This window comes from Eleutherodactylus coqui, chromosome 11 (assembly GCF_035609145.1).
Source record: "Eleutherodactylus coqui strain aEleCoq1 chromosome 11, aEleCoq1.hap1, whole genome shotgun sequence".
Taxonomy (NCBI): Eukaryota; Metazoa; Chordata; class Amphibia; order Anura; family Eleutherodactylidae; genus Eleutherodactylus; species Eleutherodactylus coqui.
This window is the reverse complement of record NC_089847.1, coordinates 139,898,903-139,918,794: the sequence shown is the minus strand read 5'-3', so window position 1 is coordinate 139,918,794 and position 19,892 is coordinate 139,898,903. Positions and strand designations below refer to the sequence as shown.

Below are 19,892 nucleotides of genomic sequence, written 5' to 3'. Positions count from 1 at the left end.
CTCAGGATCAATACAGGATAAGTAATGTATGTACACAGTGACTCCACCAGCAGAATAGTGAGTGCAGCTCTGGAGTATAATAGGATGTAACTCAGGAGCAGTACAGGATAAGTAATGTATGTACACAGTGACTCCACCAGCAGAATAGTGAGTGCAGCTCTGAAGTATAACACAGGATGTAACTCAGGAGCAGTACAGGATAAGTAATGTATGTACACAGTGACTCCACCAGCAGAATAGTGAGTGCAGCTCTGGAGTATAATACAGGATGTAACTCAGGAGCAGTACAGGATAAGTAATGTATATACACAGTGACTCCACCAGCAGAATAGTGAGTGCAGCTCTGAAGTATAACACAGGATGTAACTCAGGAGCAGTACAGGATAAGTAATGTATATACACAGTGACTCCACCAGCAGAATAGTGAGTGCAGCTCTGAAGTATAACACAGGATGTAACTCAGGAGCAGTACAGGATAAGTAATATATGTACACAGTGACTCCACCAGCAGAATAGTGAGTGCAGCTCTGGAGTATAATACAGGATGTAACTCAGGGTCAGTACAGGATGAGTAATGTATGTATACAGTGACTCCACCAGCAGAATAGTGAGTGCAGCTCTGGGGTATAATACAGGATGTAACTGAGGAGCAGTACAGGATAAGTAATGTACGTACACAGTGACTCCACCAGCAGAATAGTGAGTGCAGCTCTGGAGTATAATACAGGATGTAACTCAGGATCAGTACAGGATAAGTAATGTATGTACACAGTGACTCCACGAGCAGAACAGTGAGTGCAGCTCTGGGGTATAATACAGGATGTAACTCAGGATCAGCACAGGATAAGTAATGTATGTACACAGTGACTCTACCACCAGCAGAATAGTGAGTGCAGCTCTGGAGTATAATATGGAATGTAACTCAGGACTAGTACAGGATAAGTAATGTATGTACACAGTGACTCCACCAGCAGAATAGTGAGTGCAGCTCTGGAGTATAATACAGGATGTAACTCAGGGTCAGTACAGGATAAGTAATGTATGTACACAGTGACTCCACCAGCGGAATAGTGAGTGCAGCTCTGGAGTATAATACAGGCTGTAACTCAGGAGCAGTACAGGATAAGTAATGTATGTACACAGTGACTCCACCAGCAGATTCGTGAGTGCAGCTCTGGAGTATAATACAGGATGTAACTCAGGATCAGTACAGGATAAGTAATGTATGTACACAGTGACTCCACCAGCAGAATAGTGAGTGCGGCTCTGGGGTATAATACAGGATGTAACTCAGGATCAGTACAGGATAACTAATGTATGTACACAGTGACTCCACCAGCAGAATAGTGAGTGCAGCTCTGGAGTATAATACAGGATGTAACTCAGGAGCAGTACAGGATAAGTAATATATGTACACAGTGACCCCACCAGCAGAATAGTGAGTGCAGCTATGGAGTATAATACAGCATGTAACTCAGGATCAGTACAGGATAAGTAAAGTATGTACACAGTGACTCCACCAGCAGAATAGTGAGTGCAGCTCTGGAGTATAATACAGGATGTAACTCAGGAGCAGTACAGGATAAGTAATGTATGTACACAGTGACTCCACCAGCGGAATAGTGAGTGCAGCTCTGGGGTATAACACAGGATGTAACTCAGGAACAGTACAGGATAAGTAATCTATGTACACAGTGACTTCACCAGCAGAATAGTGAGTGCAGCTCTGGAGTATAATACAGGATGTAACTCAGGAGCAGTACAGGATAAGTAATGTATGTACACAGTGACACCACCAGCAGAATAGTGAGTGCAGCTCTGGAGTATAATACAGGATGTAACTCAGGATCAGTACAGGATAAGTAATGTATGTACACAGTGACTCCACCAGCAGAATAGTGAGTGCAGCTCTGGAGTATAATACAGCATGTAACTCAGGAGCAGTACAGGATAAGTAATGTATGTACACAGTGACTCCACCAGCAGAATAGTGAGTGCAGCTCTGGAGTATAATACAGGATGTAACTCAGGATCAGTACAGGATAAGTAATGTATGTACACAGTGACTCCACCAGCAGAATAGTGAGTGCAGCTCTGGAGTATAATACAGGATGTAACTCAGGAACAGTACAGGATAAGTAATGTATGTTCACAGTGACTCCACCAGCAGAATAGGGAGTGCAGCTCTGCAGTATAATACAGGATGTAACTCAGGATCAGTACACGATAAGTAATGTATGTACACAGTGACACCACCAGCAGAATAGTGAGTGCAGCTCTGGAGTATAATACAGGATGTAACTCAGGAACAGTACAGGATAAGTAATGTATGTACACACAGTGACTCCACCAGCAGAATAGTGAGTGCAGCTCTGGGGTATAATACAGGATGTAACTCAGGAACAGTACAGGATAAGTAATGTATGTACACAGTGACTCCACCAGCAGAATAGTGAGTACAGCTCCGGAGTATAATACAGGATGTAACTCAGGAACAGTACAGGATAAGTAATGTATGTACACACAGTGACTCCACCAGCAGAATAGTGAGTGCAGCTCTGGGGTATAATACAGGATGTAACTCAGGAGCAGTACAGGATAAGTAATGTATGTACACAGTGACTCCCCCAGCAGAATAGTGAGTGCAGCTCTGGAGTATAATACAGGATGTAACTCAGGATCAGTACAGGATAAGTAATGTATGTACACAGTGACTCCAGCAGAGAATAGTGAGTGCAGCTCTGGGGTATAATACAGGATGTAACTCAGGAACAGTACAGGATAAGTAATGTATGTACACAGTGACTCCACCAGCAGAATAGTGAGTACAGCTCCGGAGTATAATACAGGATGTAACTCAGGGTCAGTACAGGATAAGTAATGTATGTACACAGTGACTCCCCCAGCAGAATAGTGAGTGCAGCTCTGGAGTATAATACAGGATATAACTCAGGATCAGTACAGGATAAGTAATGTATGTACACAGTGACTCCAGCAGAGAATAGTGAGTGCAGCTCTGGGGTATAATACAGGATGTAACTCAGGAACAGTACAGGATAAGTAATGTATGTACACAGTGACTCCACCAGCAGAATAGTGAGTACAGCTCCGGAGTATAATACAGGATGTAACTCAGGAGCAGTACAGGATAAGTAATGTATGTACACAGTGACTCCCCCAGCAGAATAGTGAGCGCAGCTCTGGAGTATAATACAGGATGTAACTCAGGAGCAGTACAGGATAAGTAATATATGTACACAGTGACCCCACCAGCAGAATAGTGAGTGCAGCTCTGGAGTATAATACAGGATGTAACTCAGGAGCAGTACAGGATAAGTAATATATGTACACAGTGACCCCACCAGCAGAATAGTGAGTGCAGCTATGGAGTATAATACAGCATGTAACTCAGGATCAGTACAGGATAAGTAAAGTATGTACACAGTGACTCCACCAGCAGAATAGTGAGTGCAGCTCTGGAGTATAATACAGGATGTAACTCAGGAGCAGTACAGGATAAGTAATGTATGTACACAGTGACTCCAGCAGAGAATAGTGAGTGCAGCTCTGGTGTTCATGTCCGTCTCCTACCTGCCACCTGTTTGCTGCGCTGTGAGGCCTCAGATGCGAGGGCGTATGATATGGTGATCATCCTCTCCTGCTCCTCCATCTGCACATTGAGGTCTGATGGAGCCAACTCCTCGGGGAGCCCCACGGGCTGTAGGTTATGAACACTGTGGGGAGATTAGAGGGTCAGCTGGCCGCTGCTGGAAGGATGACAAGATGCGAGGATCTGCAGGGACTCTGACCTGGAGCGGGCCAGGATGGTCTTGATCTTCTGCACCCTCCGGTAGCGCGCCTCCCGCTCCTCTCTGCTCAGGGGTTCCTCTGGATCCAGGTCTATATACCTCTCCGGAATCTCCACCTTGTTCGGCATTGATAACTATCGGACAACAAGAAAAGTGACCAACGGTGAGAGTCGCGCCGACCGCGTCATACTCATCTCCTGACACTAAGAGAATGGTGGCGCAAACCAAGCTGAAGAGAAAATAATGTGTGCAGCATCACATCAGCGTATGGTGATCCCCCATCATCATCCATCCCTCGTACAATCATCCATCCCGTCCCCATGATTAGTCCGTCACTCATCCATCGGCTCATTTCTTGTATTTTTTACAATCACTTTTGACTTTATTTGAGCAGAAAAATTAAAACAAGCGAAAATAATGCGTGCGAGAGGCGGTTGTGCCGTGTTATCAAGAAGCCACTAGGTGGCGCTGTTGTCCTTTGAATGGGACTGGCATCGGTTTTGTGTGGAATGTTGAATAGAGGCTGTGGATGATTCCTGCTGCGCCGCGGCGCCCCTCAGGCAGTGCTGGCACTTGGCAGTCTTAGGGCAGCGGGCACACAACTCCTTACCCCTGAACCCTCCGACTCCGTTACATCGCCACCATCGTCTCACGTCGACTTTTATCTGATTACTTAGTAAAGATTGAAACCGCTAAGTAGCTCACTGACACGTACAAGTCACTTAGTGTCTGAGGGGACTACAAGTCCCATCCTGTCCTGCTTATTATTCTATGCAACAGCAGAAACTAACTACACACTGATCAGCCATAAGGTTGTGTGCCATCTCCGAGCCGCGGAGCCCAGACTCCAGCAGACGTCGGAGGAGTCCTGCGCTCTCTGCAGATCCGGTATGTTGCTGGCTGCGGACTCCAGGGATCGGAGATCTGGGAGGAGTCGTCGCCTTCATCTCTCCGCCCTGTTTCTGCCATGCAACGTATTATCCTGCAGAGGGCGCTTGACACATCCACATGATGGTGGGACCGGGGTACCCAGCAGACCATTGCCCATCACACTGCCCCCTCCTGGTGCCATCCCCTCCCAGGTAAGTGACGCTCCCGACCACCCACATGATGGCGGGACCCGGGTACCCAGCAGACCATTGCCCATCACACTGCCCCCTCCTGGTGCCATCCACTCCCAGGTAAGTGACGCTCCCGACCACCCACATGATGGCGGGACTCAGGTACCCAGCAGACCATTGCCCATCACACTGCCCCCTCCTGGTGCCATCCCCTCCCAGGTAAGTGACACTCCCGGCTGTCCACATGATGGTGGGACCCGGGTACCCAGCAGACCATTGCCCATCACACTGCCCCCTCCTGGTGCCATCCCCTCCCAGGTAAGTGACCTCCCGGTCATCCACATGATGGCGGGACCGGGATACCCAGCAGACCATTGCCCATCACACTGCCCCGTCCTGGTGCCATCCCCTCCCAGGTAAGTGACGCTCCCGACCACCCACATGATGGCGGGACTCAGGTACCCAGCAGATCATTGCCCATCACACTGCCCCCTCCTGGTGCCATCCCCTCCCAGGTAAGTGACACTCCCGGCCGTCCACATGATGGCGGGACACGGATACCCAGCAGACCATTGCCCATCACACTGCCCCGTCCTGGTGCCATCCCCTCTCAGGTTAGTGACGCTCCCGGCCGTCCACATGATGTACGATGTGATCCGTCAGACCAGGCACCTTCTTCCCATGGTCGACTTCTGTGGCTCGCCTGCCTATTGTTGGCACTTTCAGCAGTGGGTAGCAGTGAAATGGGCACTCTGACCAGTGTGCGGCCGCCATAAACATTGAGCTGCGATGTCCTGCATCATCTGATAGACTTCCATTATCGCCAGCAGGAGCGTTACCAGTCATCTGTCCGACCGCGGCTCTTCTGTGGGATCGGACCAGACAGGCAGCCTTCACCCCCCACATCAATGACCACCGGGCACCCATCACCCATCACTGTTGTTCCCTCTTTGGAGCACTTTTGTAGATCCTACAGACCAGTCACCCCTCACACGGTTGTTCTGGAGACACTCGGACCAGTCTACACATCATATCGGGCCTCGTCACTTCGATCTGCACACTTCTCCATATTCCTTCTTCCAACATCAACTTCAAGACCTGCCTAATATATATCCCATCATGACACATACATACCATATAATATATCCCATCACGACACATACATACCGTATAATATGTCCCATCATGACACATACACACCATATAATATATCCCATCAGGACACATACATACCGTATAATATATCCCATCACGACACATACATACCATATAATATATCCCATCACGACACATACATACCGTATAATATATCCCATCACGACACATACATACCATATAATATATCCCATCACGACACATACATACCGTATAATATATCCCATCACGACACATACATACCATATAATATATCCCATCACGACACATACACACCATATAATATATCCCAGCACGACACATACATACCATATAATATATCCCATCACGACACATACATACCATATAATATATCCCATCATGACACATACACACCATATAATATATCCCATCATGACACATACATATCATATAATATATCCCACCATGACACATACCATATAAATATATCCCATCATGACACATACATATCATATAATATATCCCATCATGACAGATACACACCATATAATATATCCCATCATGACACATACCATATAATATATCCCATCATGACACATACATACCATATAATATATCCCATCATGACACATATATACCATATAAAATATCGCATAATGACACACACATACCATATACTATATCCCATCATGACACACACATACCATTTAATATATCCCATCATGACACATACACAGCATATAATATATCCCATCATGACACATACACAGCATATAATATATCCCATCATGACACATACACACCATATAATATATCCCATCATGACACATACATACCATATAAAATATCGCATAATGACACACACATACCATATACTATATCCCATCATGACACACACATAGCATATAATATATCCCATAATACACACCACATAATATATCCCATCATGACACACACATACCATATAATAAATCCCATCATGACACACACATACCATATAATATATCCCATCATGACACATACATACCATATAATATATCCCATCATGACACACACATACCATATAATATATCCCATCATGACACATACATACCATATAATATATCCCATCATGACACACACATACCATATAATATATCCCATCAGGACACATACATACCATATAATATATCCCATCATGACACACACATACCATATAATATATCCCATCATGACACATACATACCATATAATATATCCCATCATGACACATACATACCATATAATATATCCCATCATGATACATACATACCATATAATATATCCCATCATGATACATACATACCATATAATATATCCCATCATGACACATACATACCATATAATATATCCCATCATGACACATACATACCATATAATACATCCCATCAGGACACATACATACCATATAATGTATCCCATCAGGACACATACATACCATATAATATATCCCATCATGATACATACATACCATATAATATATCCCATCATGACACATACATACCATATAATATATCCCATCATGACACATACATACCATATAATATATCCCATCATGATACATACATACCATATAATATATCCCATCATGATACATACATACCATATAATATATCCCATCATGACACACACATACCATATAATATATCCCATCATGACACATACATACCATATAATATATCCCATCATGACACATACATACCATATAATACATCCCATCAGGACACATACATACCATATAATGTATCCCATCAGGACACATACATACCATATAATATATCCCATCATGACACATACATACCATATAATATATCCCATCATGACACATACATACCATATAATATATCCCATCATGACACATACATACCATATAATATATGCCATCATGACACATAAATACCATTTAATATATCCCATCATGACACATATATAATATATCCCATCATGACACATACATACCATATAATATATCCCATCATGACACGTATGTTATACCATATGATATATCCCATCATGACACATACATATAATATATCCCATCATGACACATATGTTATACCATATGATATATCAGACGCCAGGAGCAGCGGCACGAGACGGAGGCACGAGCGGGGAGCTGAAGGGGACAGCGGAGCAGCTCAGCAGCCGCGGGGGCAGCCGAAGCAGGTGTGGGGGCAGGAGAGACCAGAGAGACCGGAGCGCAGCAGCTGGCGCCAAGAGGCCACCAGGAGTTCAGCGGAGCAGCTGAGACAGGAGGGCAGAGTGAGCGGCCGCCGGGAAAGCGGGTGACGTCACCAGGAGGAGCGGAGGAGCTGATAAGTATATTCTGTGTGTGTTTGTGAGCTAAGTGTGTGTCTTCTGTGTATCTGGTTAGTGGTGTCTTCTGTGTGTGTGTGTGTCTGGGGGTCTGAGTGTTTGTGAGGGGGGTATAAAAAAAAAAAAAAAAATTTGTGACTGGTTGCGTATAAGTGTCAGCGGGTAAGAGGTTGCGTGAGAGCGGGAGCGTTTGAGTGGTTGCACAGAGGCGGCAGCGGGTGAGGGGTTGCGGCAGCGGGTGAGGGGTTGCGGCAGCGGGTCAGCGGAGTGTAAACAAGTCTATCTTCACTACTTCCAGAAGTAAATTGTAAATCCCCATTAGGATGAGCTCCGTGCCTGGCACTGCCATCCAGTGTGCTACTTGTGCAATGTATGCGGTCCTTGACCAGCCGATCGAGGGTGCAGACTGATGCCCAAGATGCATGCACGTCGCACATTTAGAAGCCCAAATTCTGGATCTAAATGGGCAACTGGCAACACAGAGCCATTGGCATCATGGAAAGGAGTTTGGTGCTCACTGAGCCCTCGCTGGGGTAGAGGCGGGGCGGATGGTAGTACGGAAGAGCAGGGAGTAAGCTAGGTGACAGATAGAAGGAGGCGTAGAGGGAATAGATCCAGGGAGGCTGGTCCTGAACTGGCACAACCCAACAAGTCTGCAACGTTGGCAGATGAGGGGGATGCCATTACAGAGCCAGCACCGCTGCAGCACGACATGCCCTCTGAACGCCAGGGGGATGACTGCTCCAGTGAGACGGGGACGGGGAGCACAGGGCAGGCTAGACAGGTCCTAGTGGTGGGGGACTCAATTATAAGGGGGATAGAGAGGGCAATCTGCCATAAAGACCGGGATCGTCGAACGGTGTGTTGTCTTCCTGGCGCTCGAGTTCGACACATCGCGGATCGGATTGACAGATTACTGGGAGGGGCTGGTGAGGATGCAGCGGTCATGGTGCACGTTGGCACCAATGAACAAGTTAGAGGTCAACGGAGGGCCCTCAAAAATGATTTCAGGGACCTAGGATCCAAGGTTAGGGCGAGGACCTCCAGGGTAGTTTTCTCGGAAATACTACCTGCACCTAAAGCCACACTAGAAAGGCAGCAGGACCTTAGGGAGGTAAACAAGTGGCTCCGGAGTTGGTGTAAGAAGGAGGGATTTGGGTTCCTGGAGAACTGGGCTGACTTTGCTGTTGGCTACAGGCTCTACCGTAGGGATGGGCTGCATCTTAATGGGGAGGGGGCAGCTGTGCTGGGGGATAAGATGGCTAGAAGGCTGGAGGAGTGTTTAAACTAGGGACTGAGGGCAGGGCAAAATGAGAAATAGTGGGGTAGTCAGTGTAGCTAGCGATCCGGGTCCAAGCAAAGGGAATGGGGGTCGAGCAGGGGGTGGGGTTAGTACAGTTAGAACTGACAGATCAGCCATAAGTACGAATAGCAACAAAACAAATTTAAAAACAAAAAAAAACGATATAAATTGTATGACCACGAATGCACGAAGTCTGATTGGTAAAGTGGGTGAGCTTGAAGCGAGAATGACTGATGAAAACTGCGATACAGTAGGCATAACGGAAACATGGCTTGATGATAAGTGCGATTGGGCGGTGAATTTGCAGGGGTACAATCTCTTCAGAAGAGACCGAAGGAACCAGAAAGGGGGAGGGGTATGTCTGTACGTCAAATCGAACTTGAAGCCGAGGCTACGGGAGGATATAGGGGTAGGAGAAGAACAGGTGGAATCTCTGTGGGTGGAAATACAGGGAGGAAAAAATAACAAAATCCTGATAGGAGTCTTCTATAGACCACCAAAAGCAACAGAAGAAACTGAAACCTTACTACTAAGGCAGATAGAAGAGGTGTCAAAACGAAACGAAGTAATTATCATGGGGGACTTTAATTATCCAGATATAACATGGGAGAACGAAACCTGCAAATCTCACAGGGGTGATAAGTTCTTGAGAGTAATTAAAGATAATTATCTGAACCAACTAGAGGGAGGGCCATTCTGGACCTAGTACTAACTAACAAACCGGAATGTATAAAGGGGGTGCAGGTTGAGGGGCACTTGGGGAACAGTGACCACAATATAATCAACTTCCAGCTGTCAATCAATAAGAAGCCTTATCAGGGAGCGACAAAGAAATTAAACTTTAGTAAAACAAAATTTGATGAGCTTAGAAATTATCGGTAACATTAATTGGGACAACATCCTCAAAAATATCAGTACAGAGGACAAATGGGAGGAGTTTAAAAGGATCCTAATCACCTCATGTGAATAGTTCATTCCCTTTAAAAATAACAGAAACTCAGCTAAAAGGAAACCAATGTGGTTCGACAAGACGGTACGAGGGGCAATAAACGAAAAAAAGAAAGCGTTCAAACTACTAAAGCAAGAAGGCAGCGAAGAAGCGCTAAAATCGTACAGGGAAAAAAACAAAATATGCAAAGATACAATCAAAACTGCCAAGGAGGAGGCAGAAAGACGGATCGCCAAAGAGAGCAAAAACAACCCGAAGCTATTTTTCAACTACATTAAAGGGGTTGTCCCGCGGCAGCAAGTGGGTCTATACACTTCTGTATGGCCATATTAATGCACTTTGTAATGTACATCGTGCATTAATTATGAGCCATACAGAAGTTATAAGAAGTTTTATACTTACCTGCTCCGTTGCTGGCGTCCTCGTCTCCATGGTGCCGACTAATTTTCGCCCTCCGATGGCCAAATTAGCCGCGCTTGCGCAGTCCGGGTCTTCTTCTTTTCTGAATGGGGCTCCGTGTAGCTCCGCCCCGTCACGTGCCGATTCCAGCCAATCAGGAGGCTGGAATCGGCAATGGACCGCACAGAAGCCCTGCGGTCCATGGAGACAGAGGATCCCGGCGGCCATCTTCAGCAGGTGAGTATGAAGACGCCGGACCGCCGGGATTCAGGTAAGCGCTGTGCGGGTGGTTTTTTTAACCCCTGCATCGGGGTTGTCTCGCGCCGAACGGGGGGGGGGTTTAAAAAAAAAAAAAACCCGTTTCGGCGCGGGACATCTCCTTTAACAGCAAAAGGATTTGCAGGGAGAGCGCTGGCCCTTTAACAAATAATGCAGGAGAAATCATTGATGATGACGAAGGGAAAGCAAATCTACTAAACAGTTTCTTCTCAAGTGTATTCACAAACGAAAAGGAAATGCCACACGAGATGCAGTGGAATAAAACGAACCCACCACAAAATATCTCATACCTAACGCAGGAGGAGGTGCGGAAGCGTCTAAAGAAAACTAAAATTGATAAATCGCCGGGCCCAGATGGATTACACCCAAGGATACTAAAGGAACTAAGTGACGAGATAGCTAGGCCGCTATACCTAATATTTCTAGACACTATCAAGACCGGTGTTGTACCATGGGACTGGCGCATTGCCAACGTGGTTCCAATTTACAAAAAAGGGAGCAAAAGTGAGCCTGGCAACTACAGGCCAGTAAGTCTCACTTCAGTAACGGGAAAAATTTTCGAGGGGATTCTGAGAGACGCCATCGATGAGTACCTCAAGGAGATTAAGGGAATAACTCCTCACCAGCATGGATTCATGAAGGGCCGCTCATGTCAGACCATCTGATCAGTTTCTACGATGAAGTAAGCTCTAAGCTGGACCAGGGAGAATCTATTGATCTCGTATATCTGGACTTCTCTAAAGCCTTTGACACCGTGCCACATAATAGGCTGATATATAAAATGAGACAGCTCGGATTGGGCGAAAACGTGTGTAAGTGGGTAAAAAATTGGCTCAATGATAGAAAGCAGAGGGGGGTAATAAATGGTGCGTACTCTGTTTGGGCCACAGTTGCTAGCGGGGGGCCACAGGGTCCAATATTAGGCCCCATTCAGTTCAATATATATATCAATGACCTGATAGAGGGGCTGCACAGCAAAATATCAATATTTGCAGATGACACAAAATTATACAATATAATTAATGCAATGGAGGACAATGTGCGGCTGCAAACGGACCGAGATAAGCCGGGGGATCGGGGGGGGGGGGGGGGGGGGATGGAGGACAATGTACGGCTACAAACGGACCGAGATAAGCCGGGGGCTTGGGGGGGAAAATGGCAAATGAAGTTCAATGTTGATAAATGTAAGGCTCTGCACATGGGCAGGAGAAACGGTTGTCACCAATATACACTAAATGGGGTACCGCTAGGGAAAAGTGATATGGAAAAGGATCTGGGGATATTAGTGGATAATAGACTAAACTGGAGTAACCAATGCCAGTCAGCTGCTGCAAAGGCAAATAAAGTCTTGGGGTGCATTAAAAGAGGTATAGGGGCGAGGGGCGAGAACATTATCCCCCCACTATATAAGGCACTTGTCAGGCCCCACATGGAATACTGCGTACAGTTCTGGTCACCGGGGCTCAGGAAAGATGTTACAGGGCTGGAGGGGGTTCAAAGAAGGGCGACTAAACTAATACATGGAATGACGGGACTGGAATACCCAGAGAGGCACCAAAACTGGGATTATTCACCCCGGAAAAAAGACGGCTAAGGGGCGACCAAATAACTCTGTATAAGTACATGAGGGGACGATACAAGGATCTCTGCCAGGATCTGTTTATACCCAGGACTGCGACGGTAACAAGAGGGCATCCGCTACGATTAGAGGAAAGCAGGTTTCATCACCAACACAGAGGGGGATTCTTTACTGTAAGAGCAGCGAGACTGTGGAACTCTCTGCCTGAGGACGTGGTGATGGCAAAATCCATAGAGGAGTGTAAGAGGGACTTGATGTCTTTCTGGAGAAAAAGGATATTACAGGATATAAATATTAGGTTAAGTGTCAATCCGGGTATACAGGCAGGTAGGAACTATTAGGGGTTGATCCAGGGAACAGTCTGATTGCCATTAGGGAGTCGGGAAGGAATTTTTCCCCCAAAAGGGCTAATTGGCTTCTGGCCTTGGGGTTTTTTGCCTTCCTCTGGATCAACACAGGAGGATAGACAGGCTGGACTAGATGGACATTGTCTTCATTCAGCCTTACATACTATGCTACTATATCCCATCATGACACATACATATCATATAATATATCCCATAATACACACCACATAGCCTTCTCCCCTTTGACCCCCAACAGACAGCATTGTCCCCATACATCGTTTTTCACTTTGGTGGTTTTAATGTTCTGGCTGATTAGTGTCGCTCTGACCGGTCTCTGATCTGCTGTAGCGCCTACATGACAACACTGCCCAGTAGTGCTATGAGAAGGACAATGCATGGATCCAGATCCCACAACTTGCACCGTTCCCTGTGTAGTCGGATGAGGATTTAGATTTACACAATTGGAAAGATTCATCCAAGCTGCCGTAACCAATCAGGTCGCACCGTCGGCGCTGGGATCTCACTTTTTTGCACCAGTTTTGATAAATGTTTGATAAATACGCAGACGAGGAGGCGCAGGAGCCTTGGCGCACTGAGGACGGAGGTGGCGCCTGCCCCATCACCGGTTACCTCTCTGCTGATGTCCAGGTCGTAGTCCTGCGGCTCCAGGTCCAGCTCGGTCACGTGAACGGCCTTGGCATGCACCCAGTCATGGTCCTCCTTCTCTCGGTCCTCCACATCTCGCGCCGCCTTCTCCAGCAGCTGGAAATCAAACTCCTGCTCTCGCTTCCACTGATGACAGACATAAAATGCATTAAACATCTCTACGCCCATGACGCACCCCCAGCACCACCCTCCACAGGCACCGCACCCCCAGAACCTGCCAGGACCACCCCTCTGCAGGCACCGCACCCCCAGCACCAGTCAGGACCACCCCTCTGCAGGCACCGCACCCCCAGCACCAGTCAGGAACACCCCTCTGCAGGCACCGCACCCCCAGCACCAGTCAGGACCACCCCTCTGCAGGCACCGCACCCCCAGAACCTGCCAGGACCACCCCTCTGCAGGCACCGCACCCCCAGCACCAGTCAGGACCACCCCTCCACAGGCACCGCACCCCCAGAACCTGCCAGGACCACCCCTCTGCAGGCACCACACCCCCAGCCCCCCTCCAGTCAGGACCACCCATCTACAGGCACCGCACCCCCAGCACCAGTCAGGACCACCCCTCCACAGGCACCGCACCCCCAGAACCTGCCAGGACCACCCCTCTGCAGGCACCACACCCCCAGCCCCCCTCCAGTCAGGACCACCCCTCTGCAGGCACCACACCCCCAGCCCCCCTCCAGTCAGGACCACCCATCTACAGGCACCGCACCCCCAGCACCTGTCAGGACCACCTGTCTGCAGGCACCACACCTCCAGCACCAGTCAGGACCACCCCTCTGCAGGCATCACACCCCCAGCATCTGTCAGGACCACCCATCTACAGGCACTGCACCTCCAGCACCACCCTCCACAGGCACCGCACCCCCAGCACCTGTCAGGACCACCCATCTACAGGCACCGCACCTCCAGCACCACCCTCCACAGGCACCGCACCCCCAGCACCTGTCAGGACCACCCCTCTGCAGGCACCACACCCCCAGCCCCCCTCCAGTCAGGACCACCCATCTACAGGCACCGCACCCCCAGCCCCCCTTCCAGTCAGGACCACCCCTCTGCAGGCACCGCACCCACAGCCCCCTTCCAGTCAGGACCACCCATCTACAGGCACCACACCCCCAGCACCAGTCAGAACCACCTGTCTGCAGGCACCACACCCCCAGCCCCCGTCAGAACCGCCCATCCACAGACACCACAATCCAGCACCTGTCAGGACCACCAGTCCGCAGGCCCCGTACCCCCAGCCCCCCCACCCCCCGTCAGCAGGCACCACACACCCAGCCCCCGTCAGGACCGCCCGTCCGCAGGCCCCGTACCCCGTACCCCCCGTCAGCAGGCACCACACACCCAATAATCACACATCCTGCAGGTGGATACCCCGGAAAAGCCATCGGCTCCTGATAACCCCCCATTCATAGAGGCGGTCATCCAGCTCCCCTGTATCTACACCCCACCCTACAGCCCTGCTGGGCAGACGCTTCGCTGACAACCCCTGCGGGGCCGTATCAGTTGTCACTCAGCTTTTCCCCAAATGGGGGGACAATTCTAGAAGTGGATTTTAGGGGACAGGAAGGTCCCCAGAGACACACATGGAGGGCCCTCATCTCCCGGCACTGTGCAGTCCTCCCTCGGCCCTTCGCTCTCTTCTATCTCCGATGCCAGTCATTTGGAGATTTTTTTTTTTAAGAAAATGAAAATCATTAAAAATTGTTTGTCAAACCTTAAAGATAAAACCCATCATACAAAGGGTTAAAAGGGAACGATCTGCAGGAAGGGGGCCGGTGCATGGTAGATCTGAGCTCCGCCAAAATGCAAGGCAGTAAAGAGGTGTGTGCAGCGCTGGCGCAGTGCACTAGGAGTACGGGCAGCGTACTGTGGATGAATGCAGCGCTGAATACTGTGGATGTGTGCAGCGCTCTGTGCAGTGTACTGTGGGTATATGCAGCGCTGATGTGCAGTGTACTGTGGGTATGTGCAGCGTACTGTGGGTATATGCAGCGCTGATGTGCAGTGTACTGTGGGTATGTGCAGCGTTGATGTGCAGTGTACTGTGGATGTGTGCAGCGCGGTGTGCAGTGTACTGTGGATGTGTGCAGCGCTGTGTGCAGTGTACTGTTGATGTGTGCAGCGCTGTGTGCAGTGTACTATTGATGTGTGCAGCGCTGTGTGCAGTGTACTATTGATGTGTGCAGCGCTGTGTGCAGTGTACTATTGATGTGTGCAGCGCGGTGTGCAGTGTACTATTGATGTGTGCAGCGCTGTGTGCAGTGTACTATTGATGTGTGCAGCGCTGTGTGCAGTGTACTATTGATGTGTGCAGCGCTGTGTGCAGTGTACTATTGATGTGTGCAGCGCGGTGTGCAGTGTACTATTGATGTGTGCAGCGCTGTGTGCAGTGTACTATTGATGTGTGCAGCGCTGTGTGCAGTGTACTATTGATGTGTGCAGCGCTGTGTGCAGTGTACTATTGATGTGTGCAGCGCTGTGTGCAGTGTACTATTGATGTGTGCAGCGCTGTGTGCAGTGCACTGTTGATGTGTGCAGAGCTGTGTGCAGTGCTGTGTGCAGTGTACTATTGATGTGTGCAGTGTACTATTGATGTGTGCAGCGCTGTGTGCAGTGTACTATTGATGTGTGCAGTGTACTATTGATGTGTGCAGTGCTGTGTGCAGTGTACTGTGGATGTGTGCAGCGCGGTGTGCAGTGTACTGTGGATGTGTGCAGCGCTGTGTGCAGTGTACTATTGATGTGTGCAGCGCTGTGTGCAGTGTACTATTGATGTGTGCAGCGCGGTGTGCAGTGTACTGTGGATGCGTGCAGCGCTGTGTGCAGTGTACTATTGATGTGTGCAGCGCTGTGTGCAGTGTACTGTGGATGTGTGCAGCGCTGTGTGCAGTGTACTATTGATGTGTGCAGCGCTGTGTGCAGTGTACTATTGATGTGTGCAGCGCTGTGTGCAGTGTACTATTGATGTGTGCAGCGCTGTGTGCAGTGTACTGTGGATGTGTGCAGCGCTGTGTGCAGTGTACTATTGATGTGTGCAGCGCTGTGTGCAGTGTTCTATTGATGTGTGCAGCGCTGTGTGCAGTGTACTGTGGATGTGTGCAGCGCGGTGTGCAGTGTACTGTGGATGTGTGCAGCGCTGTGTGCAGTGTACTGTGGATGTGTGCAGCGCGGTGTGCAGTGTACTGTGGATGTGTGCAGCGCGGTGTGCAGTGTACTGTGGATGTGTGCAGCGCTGTGTGCAGTGTACTATTGATGTGTGCAGCGCTGTGTGCAGTGTACTATTGATGTGTGCAGTGTACTATTGATGTGTGCAGCGCTGTGTGCAGTGTACTATTGATGTGTGCAGCGCTGTGTGCAGTGTACTATTGATGTGTGCAGCGCTGTGTGCAGTGTACTATTGATGTGTGCAGCGCTGTGTGCAGTGTACTATTGATGTGTGCAGCGCTGTGTGCAGTGTACTATTGATGTGTGCAGCGCTGTGTGCAGTGCACTGTTGATGTGTGCAGAGCTGTGTGCAGTGCTGTGTGCAGTATACTATTGATGTGTGCAGTGTACTATTGATGTGTGCAGCGCTGTGTGCAGTGTACTATTGATGTGTGCAGTGCTGTGTGCAGTGTACTGTGGATATGTGCAGCGCGGTGTGCAGTGTACTGTGGATGTGTGCAGCGCTGTGTGCAGTGTACTATTGATGTGTGCAGCGCTGTGTGCAGTGTACTATTGATGCGTGCAGCGCTGTGTGCAGTGTACTGTGGATGCGTGCAGCGCTGTGTGCAGTGTACTATTGATGTGTGCAGCGCTGTGTGCAGTGTACTGTGGATGCGTGCAGCGCTGTGTGCAGTGTACTATTGATGTGTGCAGCGCTGTGTGCAGTGTACTGTGGATGTGTGCAGCGCTGTGTGCAGTGTACTATTGATGTGTGCAGCGCTGTGTGCAGTGTACTGTGGATGTGTGCAGCGCTGTGTGCAGTGTACTATTGATGTGTGCAGCGCTGTGTGCAGTGTACTATTGATGTGTGCAGCGCTGTGTGCAGTGTACTGTGGATGTGTGCAGCGCTGTGTGCAGTGTACTATTGATGTGTGCAGTGCTGTGTGCAGTGTACTATTGATGTGTGCAGCGCTGTGTGCAGTGTACTATTGATGTGTGCAGCGCTGTGTGCAGTGTACTATTGATGTGTGCAGCGCTGTGTGCAGTGTACTGTGGATGTGTGCAGCGCTGTGTGCAGTGTACTATTGATGTGTGCAGCGCTGTGTGCAGTGTACTATTGATGTGTGCAGCGCTGTGTGCAGTGTACTATTGATGTGTGCAGCGCTGTGTGCAGTGAACTGTGGATGTGTGCAGCGCTGTGTGCAGTGTACTGTGGATGTGTGCAGCGCTGTGTGCAGTGTACTATTGATGTGTGCAGCGCTGTGTGCAGTGTACTATTGATGTGTGCAGCGCTGTGTGCAGTGTACTATTGATGTGTGCAGTGTACTGTGGATGTGTGCAGTGCTGTGTGCAGTGTACTGTGGATGTGTGCAGCGCTGATGTGCAGTGTACTGTGGATGTGTGCAGCGCTGTGTGCAGTGTACTATTGATGTGTGCAGTGTACTGTGGATGTGCAGCGCGGTGTGCAGTGTACTATTGATGTGTGCAGCGCTGATGTGCAGTGTACTGTGGATGTGTGCAGCGCTGTGTGCAGTGTACTATTGATGTGTGCAGCGCTGTGTGCAGTGTACTATTGATGTGTGCAGTGTACTGTGGATGTGCAGCGCGGTGTGCAGTGTACTATTGATGTGTGCAGCGCTGATGTGCAGTGTACTGTGGATGTGTGCAGCGCTGTGTGCAGTGTACTATTGATGTGTGCAGCGTACTGTGGATGTGTGCAGCGCTGTGTGCAGTGTACTATTGATGTGTGCAGTGTACTGTGGATGTGCAGCGCGGTGTGCAGTGTACTATTGATGTGTGCAGCGCTGTGTGCAGTGTACTGTATGTGTAGAGTGGATAGTTGACAGATTATACACATTTTATGCATTAAATTATTGAAAGCATTTTGTCTCTAAAATCGTACCGATTGGCCCCAGATAACCCTGCGCTCACGGAGCCCCATCATCTTCTGCCCCGTCTCTGAAGAACTCTAACTCCTGGTACAGTTTGTGCTCGTCAGGGCCTGTCAGTCCCCGGGACCATTACCAGTGGTGGCTCAGAGATGGGGAAGCGGAGAGGATGAGGCTCGGCGACGTCAGATTGTTCCCTTCTAGCTCCCATCATGCATCAGTCTGCGCCTCTGGCAGGGATCACCACGTAACGCCATACTCCCGGCACCAGGCTGCATTACACGCCGACAGAAGAGATGGTAAGAAGTTCAGGAGGTTTCCAGTTTATTGTGTTTCTGGTAGACATACAGTAGAAAGCACCAAGCTCATAATAACATCGGCCCCAACGGGGCCCCGAATGTAGCAAATTACAGAATACAAAACCTTACAGTATCTGGAAGTGCTGCCCGCGCCACCGGGCGGAGGATGGGAGTTATTGCTCTGGGGTGAGGATGGAACCAAGAAGCAGACTGCACAGAGTGTTACATTGTAATGTATGTTATGTCTAATGAGACTTTACATCAATTAGTGTCAATTAGGACTGAAGGAGTTTGCGATATCACTGAGAATGCCGCCTATCCATCACTAGAGAGCGGCGGTGACATCACTGAGAATGCCTCCTATCCATCACTAGAGAGCAGCGGTGACATCACTGAGAATGCCGCCTTATCCATCACTAGAGAGCAGCGGTGACATCACTGAGAATGCCGCCTTATCCATCACTAGAGAGCAGCGGTGACATCACTGAGAATGCCTCCTATCCATCACTAGAGAGCAGCGGTGACCTCACTGAGAATGCCGCCTATCCATCACTAGAGAGCAGGGGTGACATCACTGAGAATGCCACCTATCCATCACCAGAGAGCAGCGGTGACATCACTGAGAATACAACCTATCCATCACTAGAGAGCAGCGGTGACATCACTGAGAATGCCTCCTATCCATCACTAGAGAGCAGCGGTGACATCACTG

At 48.9% G+C, this 19,892-nt stretch overlaps 1 protein-coding gene across 8 annotated transcripts in view; it reads right to left on the bottom strand.

Annotated features, from left to right (window-relative positions):
* PLEKHA7 (pleckstrin homology domain containing A7) overlaps window positions 1–19,892 on the bottom strand; it is a 128,828-nt gene that overhangs the window by 5,358 nt on the left and 103,578 nt on the right. For all 8 annotated transcript variants that reach the window (XM_066583682.1, XM_066583684.1, XM_066583683.1 and 5 more), the window contains 3 exons: window positions 13,807–13,968; window positions 3,810–3,943; window positions 3,592–3,734 (listed from right to left, as the gene is read on the bottom strand). In XM_066583682.1, coding sequence (XP_066439779.1) covers window positions 3,592–3,734; window positions 3,810–3,943; window positions 13,807–13,968 — 439 coding nt within the window. The remainder of the gene's footprint in view (window positions 1–3,591; window positions 3,735–3,809; window positions 3,944–13,806; window positions 13,969–19,892) is intronic.